General features: G+C 41.2%; 1 protein-coding gene across 1 annotated transcript in view; it reads right to left on the bottom strand.

The window, feature by feature from the left end:
• The window catches only part of PCSK5 (proprotein convertase subtilisin/kexin type 5), a 441,582-nt gene that overhangs the window by 83,286 nt on the left and 336,299 nt on the right, over positions 1 to 21,997 (bottom strand). The window contains exons 21-22 of the mRNA XM_090274186.1: positions 11,322 to 11,424; positions 4,188 to 4,324 (exon numbers count right to left, since the gene is read on the bottom strand). Of these exons, the coding sequence (XP_090130312.1) occupies positions 4,188 to 4,324; positions 11,322 to 11,424 (240 nt within the window). The remainder of the gene's footprint in view (positions 1 to 4,187; positions 4,325 to 11,321; positions 11,425 to 21,997) is intronic.

Below are 21,997 nucleotides of genomic sequence, written 5' to 3'. Positions count from 1 at the left end.
CCTGGAGGTTTTGTTGGTGCTGAGTGTGTTTAAGGTATCCATCTTCTCTGAATCAGGTCTCCCATATGCTCTGTCTTCTGAAGAAGAGCTGATCTGTGCTACCCAAAATAACTGGGGTCTGCTGTTCACTCATCATGTGACCTAGCACATGAAGATCCAGAACCATTGACCTTCAAAATGCAAGGCTGCTGAATTTGTGCATAAAGATAGCAGACCTTGATGTTACCAGTACAGAAACTGAAAGTCAGTATAATGTTAGTTTGAACCACATGAAATTGCTAATGTTCAACTATTTTTTACCCATAAACTGGGCACTGTCAAATGCTTTAATTTAATGTTTCTTATTTAATTAAAGCCCTTGTTCAAATACAATTTAAAAACACTCTCTTGGATGATGGGCTCTGAAGCCACCTCTTTCCTGGTGGTGATTATGCCAGAAGTCCGTTGGTTCCTGTGGGGACAAATAAAATAAAGAGGACTTCCATAGGGGTGGTGGAAAGAGTCTGCTGTCTCCATGTTTGAAAGGAGAGTCTTTGGGAGGATATAATGTGCATTTGGTGGTTCTGCAGCTATAGACCAGTGTTGTGGAGCACAAAACCCTGATCTGGTGGAACCTGGACTCTCAGGAGACCACACAAGGGTTAACCTTACCAGTTATGTTCTGCTTAGGTGCAGTATGAAAGCCTAGCAAATGCCATTTCCCTGACTCATTCAGAATAGAGCTTTTTTTTCAGAGGGTCAGACTTCTCAGATGTAGGTAGGATGATCTAGGTAGGTGGTAAGCCTACTCTCTTTCTATGCAGCAGTTGTACAATCTCTACACCTTGACACGATGTCAACTCAGGATCCAGAGGCTTGGAGGCAGCCTGGCATAGAGTGACTTCTAAATACATATTTGCTGAATGCTTGAATGAGTGAGTGAGTGAATTAATATCTGACAGTGTTCCTATTTTCCCAACATATCCAACTGGATGTTAAAATAAAAAATTACCAACGATGGATTCAGATATCAGAGAAAATGTTTTCCAACCCCATTTTTATTGTTTATACATGACTTTACTATTTTAGACAGCTTTGGATATTATAATTTGGATTTACAGGATGGAAATTTGAAGGGTCTTGGTATTTAAAATACTCACACCCTGCATGAGGGGTCACTTGATGCCTTGACCATGGCCAGCTCTCCCCATCGGCTTGGTCCAAGAGTATGCCAAGATTTGGTCACTATTCTAATAGCCTGAGTAGTATGGCAGCTCACTAAGTTTGTTCTGATAGTTTGGATACCCCATTGATTTAAATCCCTTGCATACATTTTTGGCTACTGGCCCAGAACTTCAATACTATAATTATATGTAGGAGAAGCTGATTCTATTGTAGTAATGAAAGGGCAGAGAATTTTGTTAGTTGCCAGACCTTCCATGTGATGATATGAGACAAGGGTTAAAGTGCAGGAACTCCAAAAGGGGTTCAGATCGGCTTTCCTTTATACTGAAGAGGAATTAACTCTTTCCAGTTAATTCCATTTAACTACCAAATTAATTAATTCCAGTTAATCTCTTGGCAGCTGATTTTGTTAGAAGAGAAGGCAACCAACGTGCAGACATTGGATGTCTCCAGGGGGAAAGGAAAGTTGAGGGTTGAAGGCCTGAGGGGAGAGGATTGCTGGAAAGAATGAAAGAAAGAAAGGCTGAGAGACTCTGAAAATAAAGTGTTTACTGTAGCTGTTGGTTTCAGTTTGGTAGAGAATAAATCTGGAAGAAAATTTAGAGTGACTCTTCACGAATGTAGCTGGAGATCTGCATGTCCAAAAGGATTCAGACCTAAATTTTAACGAAGTTACAATTAAGGGGTGAACTTGCATAAAATGATGGGAGAGACTTAATGCATGTAGATGGGATTCTCTAGCCAGAGGATTTTTAGTCTTTCATGAAAGCCTTTTGATACAGAACTGTATCAGTTCAATCATCCATCTATCTTCTCTAGCACTGTCTCATGTATTAGCACAGCAAGTACATGAGCCAGGGACATTGTACTCTTCATAGGAGAGAACCCTGCTAATCAGAGCTTGCTCAACAACGGTACCCTCTGTAGGAAGCCTCCTTTGCTCACTGCAGCTGAAAGTGAGTTTTCTTCTCTGACCTGTGGGGAGGTTCCTACCATTCATTTGGTTTTCAACATTTTCTTGTTTTTAATACATGAGGACATGTATTAAATGTCCTCTGTTAGATTATAAACTCTTTGAAGGCAAGTATCATTGATTATAATTTCCATGACAATTTGTATAGCAACTTATAATGGGAGGGCACAATACATTTTCATTAACATAATGGGTTAAGGATACTTTCAAACAGAAAGAAATGTCAAAGCATTTTATGTGTGGATTGTTCCAAGTTGTGATAGGATACTTAGAACATTTTAGACATTGTTTAGCATTCGACCTACTTCTTAAGTTTGTACTATGCATAAAGAATTAGTGTGTTTTAAATGTGAAAGGGATTTCAGATGCCATCTTGTCTGTGCTTCCCTGTTTTGCAAACAAGGGGAGACTTAGAGGTGAAGTGAGGAACTAGAACCCAGGTTTTTGGACTGCTGGTGCTTATGTTTTTTCTACTCAACCATTCATTCATTCAGTTATATTGTGTGCCTTCCATATGCCAGACATGGTGCTAGTGCTCAAAATACAACAGAAAACAGATGAAACCATTCTCTGCCCTTACAGAGCATATAGTCTAATGGACACGGTAGGCATTAAGTGCGAGGAGGTCTGTAAAGTGGGAAGTACAGGGCTCCAAGCATCCCCATGTGAAGGGGGCTGAAACTAGACAAGGAGGGAAGGGCGACCCTTACTGGGGAAATAACATTGAAACTGAGACCTAAAGGATGACTAGAAATGAGTGGGGAGCATCTCAAGTGAAGTCTTTGAACAGCTGGAGAAACTCAAATGCCCATAGGAAAAAGGAAGTATAAGCAGTAACAATAGTAGTGATATTAAGCCAATATTTTATTGAGTGCCTCCTATATACCCAGTCCTGTTCTAAGTGCTTTATTATTCTATTTCATTTAGTCTTACTTCCTTTTTATAATAGTCCTAAAAAGGGGCACCCATTATCACCATCTTATAAATGAAGAAAGAAACAGAGTGAGCAGGCTGAAGATAAAATTTGGTATAGATATACTTTGTTTACTTAATAAACACAAAGAAATAATTTTAAGTTATACAGAGAAGTGTGTTACTTTCCATTTTCTACAAAAGCACGTTACTCTCAATTTGTTCATTTTTCTCGGTTTTATTTTAAGCAAAAATAAAAATAAATAATTCTCTTCCACCAGAAATGCCATGTAAGGATGATGATGGCGGTAATCGACAGCCTCAGAATCAGTGGGAAAACCGGGAGTGGTGGGGCTTGTGGAATAAATTGTCTCCAGTCGGCCATTTGGGGAATGGAGATCCAGTGTTGCCAGATTATTCAAGTTTTTAAGAGAAACAAAAACTCAGGTTTTTATTTGAAATTTCCTAATTTTAAAATTTGGCTCAAAATTTAAAAGTATGATGTAGGTCAAACAAAATGTAACTCTGTCCCACGGAGGTCAAAGCTGGGGAGAGGCCTATGAGGGGAGTCTGGACAGGAGTCAGTGGTCAAACTGCAGAGCGTCTTTGAGATTGTAGGTAATAATCCAATGACAGCATAAATTTGAGTTGTTAAAACTGGGACAGAGAAAGTCATATTTGTGTTTTGAAGTGGTTACTTTGTTCCCACAGGGCATTGACAATTTCTAAATGGCATAGCTCTTGGCTGAGGAGACCGAGACACAACCTCTATTACAATATTTCTCTTAAGGTCAGAATGTGTCTGCCTTAGTTTCCTAGCTTTTCACTTTTACTTCAACAAATCTTGGCTTTACTGTCTATCTCATGTCTGACCTCATTTTTAGATGCCCTTTCTTTCTCCTTCTCTGGAAACACATTGCTTAGCTTCTCTCTCATCTCCTCGGGGCCAGGGAGGCTACAATAATGTAAGCTTGTATCCTGACAACAAGCAGAAACTTGGTTGAACATATTGTCTAACGAACAGCTGTCTAATATCAACCCCTTTTCCATAGAGATGAAGCTTCTGACTCAAAACAAATAATGTCCCAAACCAAATAATGAAGCAACAAAGAACAAGTGACCAACCAGACTCCCTCACCTACTCCACAGGAGGTGCAGTTGGAAGGCCCGTTTCCTTGGCATTCTTGGCAGGTGTAGTGGCATAGATGGCATTGGTTCTTAAATTTAGATTTGCCTGAGGGACAGTCCAGAACACAGCGGCCATCGTCAAGAATCCTAGAGGAAAAGCAGACTTTTAGAGTTTGTAAGGGTGGCTTTCTGGAATAGCCTTAAGCTTTAGAGCATGTGGTATTTGTGCTTTTCTGCACAAGCTTGGTTTCATTGTTCTAGAAACAAGGGGGATGCCTGGGACTGATCATCTTAGACCATATGGAATATTAATCACATACCCATCCTTGGCCCAAGGTCTGGACCCAACAGCTGGCATGTCAGAAACTGGCTGGGGATGCAATTCTGATTCTGGCTGCAAATAAACTAACCAGTGCCCACAGGGATTAAACCCATATTGTAGGCCCCAGCCAAACCCAGCCCACAGTCAAATAACGGTCTTGGAACTGTGAAGATGCTAAATGGAACTTTGAATCCAGAGACCTTGGAGAATATATTCTTCCTTTAGATATGAACATGTCCACACTTTGCAAGAGAAATGTCAACTCTAAGGGCACTCAGAGGGTAGAATGAAGCACTATCCTATAGCTTCGGTACTAGTTATAAACTTGGCCTATGCATATTGCAAGTAATCAATGAGCTCTGATTTTGTGTGTCATTTTTCAAGCATTTCCTGAAGTGTAGGGTACCATGTCTTTATTTTTTGACCACGTTTTCAGTCACCTAGAAGGGCACCACAGATAGCAGGTAAGCTTCTAAAACCTTTGGTTTTATGCATATACAATATATATCATAATGTCATGGCTAATATTTTCATAGTCTTGCTTTTTTTTTCCCCTTGCAAAGTAATCCCAAGAGCAAACACGATTAAGTAAATTGTATCCAAGAATTTTGCTCTGAAGAATTCAAAATTGTTGCCCAACTGCAAGAGTCAGATAGGTAATTTGAATAGACGAGGTGAGCTCAACTCCCAGAGCTTCTAATTCAGTAGCTCCAGCGGAGAAAGAGCTGAGAAGTTGTATTTTGGACAAGTTTCTGGGTGATGCTCATGCTGCTGGTTTAGAGAACACACTTTGAGAACTGCAGCTCCACCTTCTTCTGCCCACTGATAGTCTGGATGGATTACTATGGAGTTTGCTAAATGATGCCCATGTAATACAGGTGGTACCAAATTGGTGTCTTGTAGAGCATCTTTAGAGTAGTAGTTGTTGTATCAGTTGGATGATTAACTGAGCACGTAGTACATACATGCCACTGAGGGCATAATGCTGGCACCCAAGCCTCTCTGCCAGCTCTCTTGACTCAGACTGGACGTCACATGGGAGGTCAGGCATAGGCCTCATGCCACTTGTTCCTGGGGTGCACTGGCACTGTTTGCACAGGCAGAGCCAGCCCTGATGTGGGGACAGACACTTCAATCCCAGGTTTGGAGCAAATTGGGGTGGAGCAAGGCTCGCTGAATAGTGTGCTACTTGCAGCCTTCCATCTTGTTCCTGCTCTCTGAAATCCTGTGTCACATGCATCTGTTTGCAAACAGACTGGGATTAAAGCCAACAGCATATAACAGAAGGCTACTGTGTTCCCATCCCCCTCCCTCCCCCCCAGGTTCTGGTCACCATACCCAGCACCACTGGGGAGAACAGTCCTTTTGAGCCACTGCAGAGTGTGGAGAGTAGCCCGAGCAGACAGGCACATACATCCGGTTGTCCATGTCCAAACAGATCCCCTGCCCCAGGGGGTATGATGAGAAGACTGTGCTTCCAGCCCAGACTTTAACTGATGGCATTGATGCCAACTTGGAATGTCCTGGTCCCATCCTGCTGCTGCTTTCAAGCTAGAAGATTTTCAAGGGATAATTTGGATGTGGCTGGTTAAAAAAAAACAAAAATAAAACAAAAAAGAACCCTCCCTTTAAGAAAAACTGAGCAAGAGCTTTCCGAGGTTTTTAAACAAGGAAGCTATTCGATGCTCTGCTGAAAAAAAGAATGGGGCATGTTTATTTATGAAGGTTCATTTTTTTGCTGAAAGAAAAGTACATCACCATTTTGTCCTTTATAGAAAGATATGACAGATTAGTTTAGGGAGAAATTATTTCTCTCAAGAGGGGCAACTAATACTCTTGACAATGGGAACCATTTAAAATTGTCCAGAAACTGGGGTGGGGGTGAAATCTGGTGTCATATTTTTCATGTTGGTACTGGGCTGCCTTTCTTACTTGAGGGCTTGATTTTAAGAGAGTACTAAGCACATAATAGTGCTTTCGATCACCTCCGTCCCCCTCTCCCCTAAGGAAAGCACAGGGGACGCACCCAGTTTTTGTAAGAACACAATTCCTTCTAAACCTCAAAAGGCAGAGGAAATAGTCATGCTTAAATGCAGGCACTGAATTACATCATCCCCCATGCCCCCCACCCCCTCAAGAAGACTTGCCAAAGAACTTAAAGTAAAGTACCATTTCAAGTGGCACACATTTGCACTGGCACCCACAAATCTCCCCTACTGGAGGAGAATAGATGCCTTGCCCTGGGCTCTATGGTGCTCAAGCCATCTCTGGGATCACCAGTCATCCAATTTGTGCATTTCCGAGACACGCAGGCAAGCTAATCTACCAAGGGGGAGTGCTTCTCTCCCCGAGCCACACATGCTCTTGGCCTTTCTCTAAGCAGCAAACCATTCGAGGTCCATCAGGGCTCATGGAAAGAAAGAAGGTGGCAAAACCAAGTGCTAAAGAGCTGGGCAGAGGTGATGTTCTCAACATTGGCACTGGACTCTCCAGAAGCCCCAGGGTGTGTGTGTGTGTGTGTGTGTGTGTGTGAGATGTGAACTGGAATAGAAGAGATGGCTAGTCAAGGTTACCTGGCCCTTTGTGCTGATTATTAATTTGGCCTAACTAAAGCCATCACAAGGGCACTTAATGTAACTTCTTGGTGCTTTAATGTTTTAACAGAATGAAATCTGGCAAAAAGGCTTGCTTTCCTGAATTCATTGAAACAGGTCAAATAAAACTTTTGAAGGTGGGTAAGAACAGAGTTAATTTTTAAATACTTTTAATTAGTTCATCAACTCTGTAACTGCTTCAGGGCTGGGTTGGGAGATTAGCTTGGGCAAAGTGGACCATGGTCTTATAGAGCTGTAGGTGTTATATAGCAGAGACAAATTTCCTTCACGTTTTCAATCATCTTTAAGAATTTAAACCCAATACCCTTCAAAAGCTTCATGCTTTGGATGACCAGTAGTAAAAATGCTTAGTTTGTCACTCTTGTAGCATGTCCTTCCCTGAAAATTATCCTGTCTAAATAATGCTTTTGTTTCCTGGCGTTTTGACATATTCATTATCAAGGAGATATTGGTTTACATCCTATTTGCATTGTAAGGGGACTGGAAAAATAATAGTCTTACTTGTTCTCCTTTTGTCAAGTTTTTTTTTTCTTTTTTCATTTTTATCAATACTAATTAATTCTGTAGTCCCATTCCCTTTAAATTTCAAGTAAACCTGTAATAGTATAAATACACCGAATCTTTTATGTTTAAGAATCAAACCCATAGATAAAAATATCTAAAATGAGAAGTCAGTGGAGATTAATAATTTGTCTTCTTCCCCTATGGTATAAAAGACAAAGTTTATGCATGATAAATTTATTGTGAAGAATGAAAAAAAAGAAAAAAGAATCTAAGCCCAAGAGTTGATGAAAATGTAAAGAGGAAACTAGAAGATGAATAGAGGGCCTTAAATTTTTTGATTTCCTCAAAAACAACTTCAGAGTTAAATTATAATTTTAAATTTTATTATGGAAAAATTTAAATGTAGATTAAAATAAGTATCACAGTACCCCCATTGTATTCTTCACTCAGCTTTAACAGTTATCATTAACACATGGTCAATCTTATTTCATCTCAATCCCCACTGATAACTTCCCTCCCACATGGTTTTGCAAATACCTCTAAGTTAAATTCTTTTAGGGGTGAATTTTATTCTACCAGGACTGGAGATATCCAAAAGCTTAAGAATAGGAAGAAACTCAAAGAGACCAACTCTCCTGGTTATCCTGTTTCTCTCCCCTTACCCCTGCCCAGATCTGTTTGCCAGCATTGTCTCTGCTGGAGTTGTGTTCACTAGGGACTGCATCTCCAAGCTCACTTTCTCTCACTTGCAAGTGTGTTTCCCATTGGCCTCTGGTTAGTTTCAGACCAGGGGAGACACCAGTAGGATTTGAAGGTGGAAGGAGAGATTGGGGTATTTATTCTAGCCAGAGCTACAATTCTACTTCTTCTTTCCATGGTTCTGGAGTGGCTGTGTCCCCTCCAGCTCCAGTTTCTACAAGGAGAGACCCCCCCAAAATCCAGAATTTATTTGTTAAAAAATTGTGTATTTATTCTTACATGTTTAAATTTCAGTCACCTTTAAAGTACTCTTTATGTGATGCAATACATCTACTGAGACATTTTTTCCACTGCTTAAAACAATTTTGAACTCATCAATTTTGATGCCTTTTAGTGCTTCTTCCATTTTTTGTTTTACACCTTCCACATCATGAAAACGTTTCCTTTGACTTTTTTCATTTGGTGAAACAAACAAACAAAAAAGTCACTCGGGAAGGAAATTGGGTGAATAGGGAGGTTAGGGCATGAGGCTCATGCCATTTTTGGTCAAAAACTGCTGAACACTCAGTACGGTATGGGCAGGTGCACTTGTAAATCACCCATCTTGAAATGGGCAAATGTGTTGAAAGAGTCTGCAAAAAAAATTCAGTGAAGCTGAATGCAGCCTCTCACAATAATTCCAACTGGTGCACCGATACAGATGGGTTCCTAGAACACTCCCCTAGGTGGGGGAAGCCTGTACTACAAGGGGCCTACCCTCCAGAAGATAATTCCAGTTTCTTTTGGGTTCCCCCTCGTGTAGAGTGTCCCCTCTTCCATGGTTGCAGCTTTAGCTTCAGGCCTAGGGTGTTAAAGATACCCCTCTGCTGCTTGTCTGTGTGTGTCACCATCCCTTGAGTCTGACTTCCTGAGTTACCTGTAAGAATTCATGGGCCTTAAACCTAACTCAGAGCTGGACAGAAACCAAGTGCTCAAGACTGTCTTGAGCCCTGGCCAGGTGGCTAAGTTTGTTAGAGCATCGTCTCCATGTGCCAAGGTTATGGGTTTACTCTCCAATCAGGGCACAGAGAAGAATCAACTGACGAATGCATGAAGAGGAAGAACAACAAATCGATGTCTCTCTCTCCCCTCCTCTCGCTCTCTCTCTCCCTCTCAAAATTAATCAGTGAATCAGTAAAAAGACTCTTGTATGAACCTGATTCTACTTAAGGAAATAGTTTGGCAAATACTCTGCTGCACTTTCAAGAACAAGTAAGTCGACATCATCTTTCAGAGTACTTTCTTCTCATCTTCTCAACCACCTTCCAGGAAAATGCAGGTAAGCAAAAAAGTCAGGTAATTCATCGCCATGGTATGATGCCCTTTCTTGGACATATTTGCAAGTAACTGACATCAAGGAAGAGAAATGGGGGAAGAGTTGGAATGCTCCAAGAGGTGAGAAGAAAATTGTTCCTGTGGAACAAGATTTCCTTAGGAGTACATCTTGGTTCAAGATCCATACATGTGCATTTCTTTCTTCAAAATCTAAACCCCGGGCTGCTTAAACAAGTTAAACTACCCAAATGGCCCAGGAGGCATGCCTCTGATCTTGTACCAGTGGGCTTAGATTTTTTTTAATGGCCATTCATGGTAGTAGAAATTTTTCTCACTTCTGGTGAGCCCGAGGCAGTTGTGACTTCTGGAGTGTACATGGGATGAAAGCAGCTGTTTTATTAAAGAAATCCTAAATCTTCCCTTTGTTCAAAGATGTCCAAACATGCAATGGAGTTTGATTATTGATATGGTGAGGAGTTAGAGGAGAAATAGGACCCATTTTTGTTTGAAAGCTGTCTGCATCTGATAGTATGTCCTGAAGCTGCCTTAAAGCAAATTCAGTATTTATCTCAAAGAGACACTTGGAAAATGTTATCACAGTGACCACTGAGAATACTTAAGACTGTTCTTTTGAGTCTCCCTCCCCCTGACACCTCTCTTTTTGAGGGAACTATCTGGAAATCCAAGCTCTTGATATTGATTACACACTTTATAAAGTTCAATAAAACATACATTTATCGAATTATTACTATATGTTGATCACTGTGGGGGAATAAAGAGACAAATACACCCCAGTTGCTGTTCAGGATATTACAATCCTGAGGGAGAATTAGACAAAATGACTATGTAAGGCAGAGGGAACGCCCATCCTAGAGATTCACCTGCCACTGGATCCGCCTTGTCATGCTGGTCTAGGGAGAGACCAGCATTAGCAGAGCAGTGACAGGCCATTCAAACAGCTAGTCAATCAATGAATATTAAGTGCTAGAACCAGAGGAGTGATGATTAAAAATACAAGCTCACAACTCTTTTCATTAGAAATTTTCAGTTAATTAGAAATTAATATAGAGCTCATCCCATTCAGATGCTTGTTATTTCCTCCTTCATTCAGCTACCGAACATTTATTGAGGACCTACCATTTTCCTAGCACTGTGATAGATAATAGAGATATAAAGATGATGATTTCAAGGCACATATAGTACAATGAAGGGATAGATTTATAAATGAATGTCTTAAGATGTCACAGTTGCTCTTATGGAAGTTTATACAGAGCACAGGGGAACATAAAAAGGAAGAAGTTAATTCTACTGGGAAGAAGTAAAAAACGCCTTCATAGATCAGTTTACCCATGACCTGATTCTAGAAATCTGAGTAGAAATTTGCTCAGAAGATGAGGATGATGGTGGAGCAGTGGCTGTGCAGAAAGTGATGAGATTCCAGACATCAAAGTCACCACCATCTTCATTGCTGAGAAAGGCCCTCTAGTGGCCAGTGTACTGATTCTTGCACTGGGTACTGGGCATCCTGGGGAGAAGATGCTCCAGCCCACAGAGGGTTACTATGTCAAGGAAAGAGTTTGATTCTTTCTCCTGTGGTTCCAAAATGTGCCTCTAAGGAGGTAAGCACCTTCCCTCTCCATCCTGCAACCCATGAGCTGCCAACCATAGGAGATACCGAGAGACCACTCACCTTGTGATGGGGCAGTCAGTGCAGTGTTCCTGGGTCGGCCCCCGGCACTTGGCGCACAAAGCTTCACACATCTGGCAGTGGCCGTGCTCATCAGTGTATTCTCCTGGGGAACAAAACCTAGTTGTTTACCTCCTTTCTACATGGCAGTGCTGCCTGGGCTGTCAGTCTGAGAGCAGCCAGACCTGTTTGTGGCTGCCTAACAGTAATGGAGACAACAAAGAGAGAAGGCCCTTGAATGGTTTCAGTTGCCAATCCTAAATCCTGACCTTATAATAATAACTGCTCCTCTCCCAAGGGCCCTGGAAGTTGGAACCTCGGAAAATCATGAGGCAATGACATAATTTTGGATCTAGTCAAAATGTGTTACAGATTTAATAAGTAGAGAGAAGCCAAGGGGGCTTCCTACAGGACCCCTCCACTGAGCTCCTGCTGACTTTCCAGTTTAAGGGTGAAGGCTAATGGCCCACTGAGACCCCAGTTATAGCCTTGGTTCAAGTTAAGCAACAATCTGGACCCACCTAGATCTTGTCGTATCATTCTGGGGAGGATTGTGATTACTTGTTAAGAAGGGGAGTTGAAGCTTGGCTGACATTTGACAGATGTCAGCTGCATCTCACCCTGAAAGAGTAACAATGAAAAAAGAGATAGCCAGAGAACTCTTCATTTAATTGGAAAGCTTATCTTTCCCAAGGAAAAACACACATGAGGCCTTTCCACAGAAGCAAGTCTAGCCTCACCAACTTCTGGGAGGCATTTAAGAAATTACTCCCACGACAAAGGTGGGAGAGAGAGGTGAACCTCATCATAAGTGATAATCCAATGACGGGTCTCTACTCATTGAATTCAACCTTCTACTCACAATATACTTACTCATCCTCTCCTCCCATTGTCTTAAAAGAAGTTGACATAAAAGAAACTGAAGTTTCTTCAGTCTCATCCAAAGAGACACTTTGTATGGTTTAGAAATGGACCATGCTCAGGAACTATAGATTCAGATTTCATCAGAGTCACATCTTCACTGGCCTCCCACCCTAGCTTTCACAGCCCTCTAAGCATGCCTGAATGTTGTCAATCTAAGATCCAGTGAGCATGGTGAGGTAGCAGGACTTGCCTATGGTTTAATCAAGTGGTGTTATGGAAACTCTAAGATTCACAGCCTGGTTTATTGTAGCTGTGTGGTAGAAAGCCCTGGAAACACAGATTTCACTGGTGAGGAATGGAGGGAAGTCCACTCCTCTGTCTTTCCCCATAATTTTACTGAATGAATACAGTTAAGTAAGGTAAACCTTGTATACACAAATCTTCCACCTACTAGCACTAAACCACAAAACTGAGTGAGTAACCAGTGGGGGCAAAAGGTAGAAATGTGCAAGGTGTTCACTGCACAAGGTGCCTGCCCAAACCGTCATGTGGAGTTGGAAATCCAGCCCGTGTTGATTTCACCAAGCCGTGTAAACTGGTGTTTGCTGCCTCTTTCTCTGTAGGGGCCACCTCTTACTAATTGATACAAGATTGGGCCATTCGCATTCTTGGTAATCAGTGTTCCCAAGGCAGAAAAAAAGCTGGGACTTCTGTATAGTAGGAGTGTTGATTTCAAGATGGGAAACGCACTCAGTATAGGCATCATATTTATGCAGCCTTCTTTTTATTTATTCAGGCTCCCTTATTCCACCTCTTAATTATTGCCCTTGTGTAATCTCTTCCCTTGTGTCAGGAGGCACAACCAATTGAGCAGGATGATTATCAGTCCAGGCACCAGCAAGATGAAGAGCAGAGGATCTGGGACAGACCTGGTAGGAACAAGTAGAGCTTGCCTACATTGTGAATGCTAATAATTTGTGTTAGATGACAGCTACATATCTTTCAAAATATATATGCTGAGTGGAACAGGTATGGGGGAGGGTCACAGAGGCTTCTAAACCAAAAGAAAATGTTTTCTAGAGAAATGTTTGATCACAGCTTGTTCATTCCTTCCTTCCTTCATTCCTTCCTTCCTTTCGTCATTCTTTCCTTCCTTCCTTCATTCATTCCATGGATATTTTTTGAACATCTATGTGCCAGGTACTAGATGAGATTTAGAGATATACAAATTAAAAGGGCTCTTGGGTTCTCAAAGATTTTTGAGACGAACAATTTGTAAGGTGATATTTATAATCCAGTTGCTAGCCAGGAGCCTTCAGCTTCCTTGGACAGTCTAGATTAAAGTCTAAAACAGAAGAGCAGAGGCATACACTGGACTCTGCTAGACCTAGAGGCAAGGACCATTATTTTGCCTTGATGTTGGTGCCTGTAAAAACTAGTTCTCCTAACTCTTGCTACCCATCACTTTAATCTCAGTGGTGTATTAGGTTTAAGGGGTTTAAGGCTAGGATGAGTTTTAAAACTAAATACACCTTGCTCTGTTAAATCAAGTGCTACTTAGATGGTTTGAGAGTTAAACCATAGCTATATCCAAAGTCTCCCTTGTAGTTACAGGTGATTCATGGTTATGTCAAGCAAGGGTTATTCAGCTATTACTGTGGAAATTTTCAAATGTCTTGTGTCTTTTGTTTGGCTACTTCTTGGCTTCCATAAACCAGTAGATGGCACTGATATCCTGGCCTTGGACTTCCTTGATCTGCTCAACTATCATTGCCTCTGTTGGTATTCACAAACGATATCATCACCTTAGATGTAATTATCACTTGGAATTGCCTCATCTCTGAGATTTTAAATACCCCTTCTAAATACAGTATTCCCTCACTTATCATGGGTATTATGTTCTAGACCCCCCCACAATAGGTGAAAATCCGCGAAGTAGGAACCTTACATTTATTTTAGTATTTATATATATTTTAAGGCTTTATAAACCCTTCCCACACACTTATAAACCATTCCCAGTCCCTTATTAACCTTACCCACTCCCTTATTAACCTTTTCCACACTTTTATAAACACTCCTTATGTTCTTAAACATATTCTACACTCTTAAACCTATGTAACTTTAACAACATACATATACATATACAGTACCGCAAAACCCCACGATATAGCGAAAAATCTGCAATAAGTAATTAAATATAATATTTTTAAAAATCCCGCGATACAGTGAGGCCGTGATAAGTGAACTGCGATATAGAGAGGGACTACTGTAGAACCTTCTTATGCTCCACTCTGATGAGCTCACCCCAGCCGATCATCCTTTCATTCATCTTTCTAGTTCCCTCTTGCATTTCTCACTGGAGGTAAAGTGAACCATTCTAAGACCCAAGTTCCACCCATTTTTCCTCAGGTGACCTGACCTCACTACCTAATTTGCTCATAAGATACTGAATTTCCCCAGCATCATTTTTCTCAATGTCAGTATTCCTTTCTATCTTCTCCTGACTGTTCATTTGTCTCCTGTCTCTTAAGAAGGTATGTTTCTCCTCCTGGCCATTGTCAACTCTCCATCTAATGCTCATAGTCTTTTCTCAGGATATTTCTCCACCAGTATCTCTGTCTTAAATCTTTTCTCCACATCTCTCATTATCCTCTGATCTTTAGATGTTATCCCCATATTCTCCCCAACCTAAAACGTTCCCAAGCACTTTTCTTCTTTGATAAGTGACCTTAAAACATGTTTTTTCCTGCTATCCTTTGAAAACAAAATGGAGAAAACCTCATAACCTTGAAGCTTATGTAAGCAAGTCAGCGCAGGACGCTTAACTGCACCTCTTTCCAGTCTGCATGCCTCTTAACTTCAGAGCAAACTCTGGCTTTAGAACAGATGAAAATAGAGGGACCTGCCTTAATTTTCATATTTCTGTGGATGTCCAATTAGTTATATAAACAACTGCCCCAGCCCTTGCAGGCACAAGTTTCCTACTACGCATTTGAAACCAAAAACGCCAGATTCCAAGGACATAGTGAAGTCGCTTTTTTTTTTTTTTTTTTTTTGGTTGTTGGAGCAGCAAATTTTTCTCATCTGTCTTTGTTGCACAATGAAGCTGAATGTTTATGACAGGAGTGATATACAAAATTTTTAGAGAGAAATCACTTTTAGCACAGACGTCTGGGGCCAATATTTTGTTCTCCATCTCATCCTACAAGCTCTTCCTTCTGGTGTCTTCATACATTATTATTATGTCCAAATTGTCTGTGATCAAAAATTTTTCATTCCCCTCTTAGTTCCTTTTTTATCTCATCCTATAGTAGTTTAAAGGACACTGAAGTAGTGTCTTAAGGGGAGCAACGATGTCTCAAAAGTCGAAGGAACAGCTCTGGTTGTTCCACCTCTTGAAAACGTTACAGCATGTGTTTGTGTTAATAAGTCTAAATTACAAATAAACTTTATGGAATCATCCAGAACACGTAAACATTTATTATATCATTCACAGCTACTAAACACGGTGGAGAATAACATAATAAAGGGCTTACCTATCCAGAAGAGCTTCACTTCTCTTCAGAAATACTATGCTTTCTTTTGTATCTCATACTATTTTTTTATTGATTACAGACAAATTTATTGTATATAGATTATCATGTGAGTCTAGAACAACTTCTTTTTTTTTTAGCATGAGTGATTGGTAAGAGAAGGTGGGAGGAACATTTGAAGAGAAATCAGTCATTTGGTTTTTGATCTCATTATTTCAGTGAGCAACCTTGGGGTAGACCTTGTAGACCTCTATTTATGCATTGTCACTTAGATGCCAGGAATCAGTGTGACTTTCTTGAATGACTACAACCCTAAGTGCTAATCAAATGATACTATTGTTTTTCAAGGATGCCAATACCTAGTTTCCAACCTAAGATACCACTGTGTAAAGACAGTTTTCATGAAAAGAAACCCATATATTTATTACTTTCCCCAGCTACAATAAATACTCAGTTACACTTTTAACTAGTTATATGCTAATGAAATGATTTAGTTTTAAAGCATCATTAAATGTGAAGTTTTATAGCAAGGGTCAAACTATGAGGCCATCCACTTCATATGGCCAATATCTTCACTTAAAAGTCTGCACCAGTGATTTTCAACCTTTTTCATCTCAGGTCACACATAAACTAATTACTAAAATTTTGCAGCACACCAAAAAATATATTTTTTGCCGATCTGACAAAAAATAGGTATAATTTTTCTTTATTCACATTGGACAGTTATTGTTGTGTTAGCTGTTGTCATTTTTTATTTGACAATCTAAGGGAAAAGAGGTCGGTGACCCATAGTCAGGTAATGCATACGCAGTGGTTGTAAATCTCTGGTCTACACAATTATTCAGCCTTAAAAAGGAAGGGCATCCTGACACATACAGCAAGATGGATAAACCTGGAAGACATGACATTAAGTGCCATAAACCAGTCACAAAAGGACAAATATGACATGATTCCATTTATATAAGACACCTAGAGTAGTCAAATTCAGTGGGACAGAATGTAAAATGGCAGTTGCCATTTGGAGAGGAGGGGAAAATGGGGACATACTGCTTAATGGGTACACAGTTGCACCTGGGGAAGATGAAAAAGTTCTGGAAATGGATGGTGGCAATAATTGCACTGCAATGTGAATGTAATTAATGCCATGGAACTGTATGGTTAAAATGGTAAATTTTATGTTATGAATATTTTAGGACAATTTTAAAAAGTCTACATTATGAACTTGTTTCTTTCTGCCCAAATTTAATTTTAACCAAGAAACTCAGGATTGTCTGCCCTTTGGGATGGGTCCAAAGAGCACCAACCATCTTGGAGATCCAGCCTGTTGAACTGAGGCTTAGGAGACCTGTGAGAACAGAACTAAATGGATAAATGGATAAAGCTTATGCTAATGGAGACATCTGATGGGTGGAACACTGTGCCTTTTCTTTTCATCAGGCTTTACAAAGGCAGAATGCACATCCAGCAGCTAGAGCGAGAATTCTGCTTCCAGAGACAGGAGATGTCTGGGGGCCACTGGTTTTCTATCTCATCCTCTCAGCAACTTCCCTTTTCCTCCTCCACAGGACTTATCTTTCTTAGTCTCATGGCTTTTTCATTCTTAGGTCAGGGGTGGGGGTTCATCTGTGTAATTTGTGCAGATGCCCTAAAATGCTACTCTGGCTCTGCCCCGCTGTGAGTTGGCACTCCATCAAAAAAGGATGGATTGAAGAAATTGTGGGTCCAACATACTTGTAAATTTTTAGCTTACTTTAGCCTACACATTGTCCAAAGATCAAGGAATCTTTTCATTTCCACTATTATTTTTGGCCTGACCTCAATCAGGCTACCAAAAAAAAAAAGTGTCTGAAGTGAAATATTGGCCAACACAACTCAATATAGTGGTGATGTAGCAATCAGACAGGCTCCCATTCACTGATACCTACCATGTTACAAATGCTGTTCTATATAATGTTTAACTCAACACGTTGCGTACCGGGGAATTTAAATGCCTTTTAAAAATGACAAGAATTCTCACCACCTGTACGCAATGTGTTAAACAACAGCCCCTATTATAAACGAGAGACTGAGGCTCAGAGAGATGAAAAATCTTGCATGAATTCACTCAGCTAGACAAGTGCTAGGGTTGGGCTCTGACCCAGGTGTGTCTGAGCCCATGCTCTTTCTGCAGCATTTCCCTGGTACAAACGCATTCCCCTTCGGTGTTCCAAGTAGCTTTGCTATTTATAAAAAGACAGAACTGAGCACACGCCTCGTCTAAACCACTTGGTGAGGTAACGGTATCAAAAGGGAATTCATTGTGAAGACAAATGAACTTTGAGCAGACTTAATGAACAAAAAAGATTTACTCGGTGATTGATTATACCCTCCAAATTTATATTTTCTCTGATAAAATGGTCACCATTGATTAAAAGGCAATTATATTTATCAGCTTGAGATTTTACAAGCCATTTGTTCTGTCCACTAGCTTAGAAACTCCTAAGAGGAACCCAACATTATTATTTTTAATGAATAAAGTAATTGGTTGGCGCTCTGCACAGGGATTTTCTGTTTAAGTGTTGTCTGGAAACAAAATAAACTGGCTCTTCAGAAATAACTTATTACCAGAATTATAGTAACTCTTCCTGGTCCCCCAATTTATATGAAAATCTAGTATAGATGGATTGGTTCCTGCATATCTTTTCCTCAATTAAGAGAATTTTGCATTGCCTCTATGTGAGGCATTCTAAGTCCTAGCTTTAGGATGCTAAAATTAAAAAGGTGCCGAACAGTTGGTTGCAAGATCAGACACAAGGGGGGATATGAAGCATAGTGTGATCATTATCTGCAATTAAACAAAGTTAATTTACAAAGCCTATCATCGAGTCTGTGGATGAGGAAATCATGAACACTTTCCTGGAAGCAAGGTATGGTAGGTAGAAATGCATTTATTGCCTGTCTGAGGTGTGTAAGATATCTTGCCGGTTTTTTATTTAGTAGGTTTTCTGTGCACTTCTGTAAGTGAGCCTAGCATTTCTTCCAGGTCTCCACTGCACTCAGTCCCTCTGCTCCTCAGGAGTGGGATTTTATCTCCCAATGTTTCCACTATTTGTGGCTGCAGAGGGAGCACTCTCATGGGGGAAGTTGTCCAATATCTGATGCATTCACAGTGAGGAGATGTGGGACTCAGTGCATGCTGACAGAGGAAGTGAGCAGAATTTGAGAGAGCAACTTGTTTACCTTTTGGAAAAAGCATCACTATTAACCTGAGGCAGGTTATACTTAGAAGGCACATACCAAGAAACTGAACAGCCTAAAAGGGGAGGTTGTTGATTGAGTTTCCATGAAAGCCCATGAGCGAGCACAGCACTATCGAGGACTGAAGGTGGTATCATTTCCCTCCACTTCGGAGGCAAATGACGATGGCAGGGGAAGCTCAGGATTGTAGCCCACTGGGCCACGATCCTGGCACTTTTGAACTAAACAAGAGTCCTTGAATATGGATGGGTTACAGCCCAAAGTTCTTCCCAAGTAGCTTAAAATGATCAAAATATTCTGTGTGGTGCCATAAAACTTGCTCTTAAACCCTTCACAGTGCCACTGTTCTCACTTCCCTTGTTCCAGTGCCCCGCAGGAGGGAACATCATCAAACTACCCTCCTCTTCCTCTGGATCAACACACCAAATGTCTGACTTTACCTTTCCTCTTCCACACTCCCTTCTTCTTGCCTCAAGCCCTGCCTGCTGGCGCTAAGACAGGGCAGCCTAATCACTTTAACAAACAAGCAGAACAGGAACAGAACCATAGATATGGAAATAATTTGGAGGGTTATCAGTTGGGAGGGGAATAGGGAGAAAGTTGCAGGGATTAAGAAGTACACAGTGGTAGTTACAGAATAGTCAGGGGGATGATAAGAACAGTATAGGAAATGGAGTAGTCAAAGAACTCATATGCATGACCCACGGTCGTGAACTAAGGGGGATTGCCAGAGGGAATGGAGGGTGGGGGGGGGGTGGGGGGAGGAGGGCAAAGGGGGAAAAATTGGGACAACTGCAATAGCATAATCAATAAAATATTTTTTTTTAAAAGAAAAAACATGCTCCTGGCAAGAGAAAGAAGTTGCATTCCAAGGCTCGTGACTCCGTCCGCACTGTAGTTGGTCATCATTAACCCTGCCCATGCATGAGCAGTGGGTACTGCTTCTGAAACAGGTCTGCATGGGGCAGGGCACCCAGAACGCTGTAATCCTCTAGTGACTGGGGAGGCGTCTGATTAGTCAGGCTGATGTACGTTTTACTAGGATCGTGACCAAATTGTGCTTTTTAAAAAGTCTAGGTGTGGAAGTAGAGAAGGGGCCGAAGTGTGCAGTGTTCCTCCAGAGTCCCTGCAGAATAGGAAGCGCCCTCTTGGAGCACACATTTTGGAGTCATCCCCACTTGGGTTTGAGCTTGGCTTCCTTCTCCAGCTGTTTGACATTAATTAAATCACACATTTCCCTGATGTTCCTCTTCTGTGTATTGAGGATAATACTCTCATTCTCATAGAATGTGGCTGGGATCAAATGAGAAAACAGGCCTAAAGGATAGTGGATGGCAGAATGTTAGTTACAATTACAGTATCAGGAACTTTGAATATGTCACCTCACTAATCCTCCAATAATAATGTGGGTTAGGGGCTTCAACTCCATTTGACCAAATAAGGAATTTATGCATCGAAATGATAACTCTCTGAATATCATTTGAATCCAGATTTGACTGGATTCTAAGTTGTGCCTTTTCTACTACCCCTGAGGGCACTCGAAGACTAATATATCGGCGGCATATGTTAGTAACAACGAGGCACCTGAAATTAATGACACTGGAGGCTGAGAACACAATTCACCTGCAAGACGCAGCCCATGCAAGTTAATCTTTATAATTGGCAGCTCCCTGCACCAGAGCAGAGGTAGCTTTCTTTTGCACTTCACTGTGGAGAATTTCAGAGCCATGGTGGTGCCTTTCTCAGGCTGCTGAGGTAAAAGTTTGTTAGAAATAGGTGATCCCCACCCCCCGCCCCCTGCCAAGAAAAGAAATAGGTGAATTCCTGTAAGAAGGGACATAAAAGGCTTCTTCCCAACAGTTTCTTTGAGAAGATCCAGCACATCGGGTTCTTGGACCCACTATGAAGTGGGCACTATGCTTGGACTACCTACTCCTCCTTCAGCTGAGTGGCTGGGAGGGAATTTGCTTACTTACTTGGCAGGTACTGGGACAAATTGCACAGTTTTTTCTCCCTCTGAGTGACGATCGAGCCCATAAACAGATGAAATGAAAATGGGGGCAGCGTCGCATGTTGTGAATGTGTGTGTTCTGTATTGGGGAGGGGTGGTGGTGTTATGAGGCAAGGGGTCTTGGGACCCCTGCATGTCAGCGAGAGAAAGGGTCTCGGGTGTTTCCCTTCCTACCAACCTCCTTCCTCGTGGTTTGCATCGTGTCAGAGCCTTAGACTCTGTCCAAAGCGTGGAATGTGGGACTAGAACCTCATCTGGCACCACCTTAGAGAGAATGCCTCTCCCCACCACCCCTGTAAAGATTCCTCTCATTCGCACCATGTTTGGATGGCCATGATCTGCTCTCTCCCCACTCAGGGAGGAGAAAGGCAGGACCCAGGTGAAGTGCAGAGATCTGCAACCAGATGTCCTAGGTGTGGATTCCAGCGCTGCCCTGTGCTCTCTCTGAGAACTTGCACAGTTATAAAGCCTCTCTGAGCCTCAGCCAGCTCATCTGTAAAATGGAAATGATCACAGCTATGCCATAAAATTGTCAGAGGGATTAAATTAGTTAATACGTGAAATGTGCTTTGTGAGATATGAGCACACAGTAAGTGCTTAATAGATGTTAGCTGTTGCTACTTCAGGGAGCACAAGCAGGTCCCTTGGATAAGCAGCATGAGACACTCAAACTTCAGCTCACTTCTTATCGTTTGGGTGGCTTTGCAGATTGGTTTTGCCCTCAAAGTTCTAGGTTCCCTGTTATTTTCCTGCCTGTTATCAGATAATGGCCTTTTTTATTGAGGTTGATTTAGAAATGATGGTAAATACAAATAACATATCTGGAAAAGATTTCCTTTCTCCATAATTGTTCAGGGACCACTGAGAAGAATGGACTCCAACTTTATCAACCATTTTATTAACTTTTAACAGCTCAACAGGCAAGGCTTTCTGTGATTTGTACCAAAGTGTAGTCATTTCTAGTCAGGAAAGTGGCAACCCTCTGCCCTTCCGCCCTCCACTGTAAACCCAGAGTTCTAGAATTATTAACTTGC

This window comes from Furipterus horrens, unplaced genomic scaffold (genome assembly GCF_987537825.1).
Source record: "Furipterus horrens unplaced genomic scaffold, mFurHor1.1.pri manual_scaffold_4, whole genome shotgun sequence".
In the NCBI taxonomy this organism is placed as follows: Eukaryota; Metazoa; Chordata; class Mammalia; order Chiroptera; family Furipteridae; genus Furipterus; species Furipterus horrens.
Note: the sequence above shows the minus strand (reverse complement) of the source record. Positions and strands in the feature narration are given on the sequence as shown.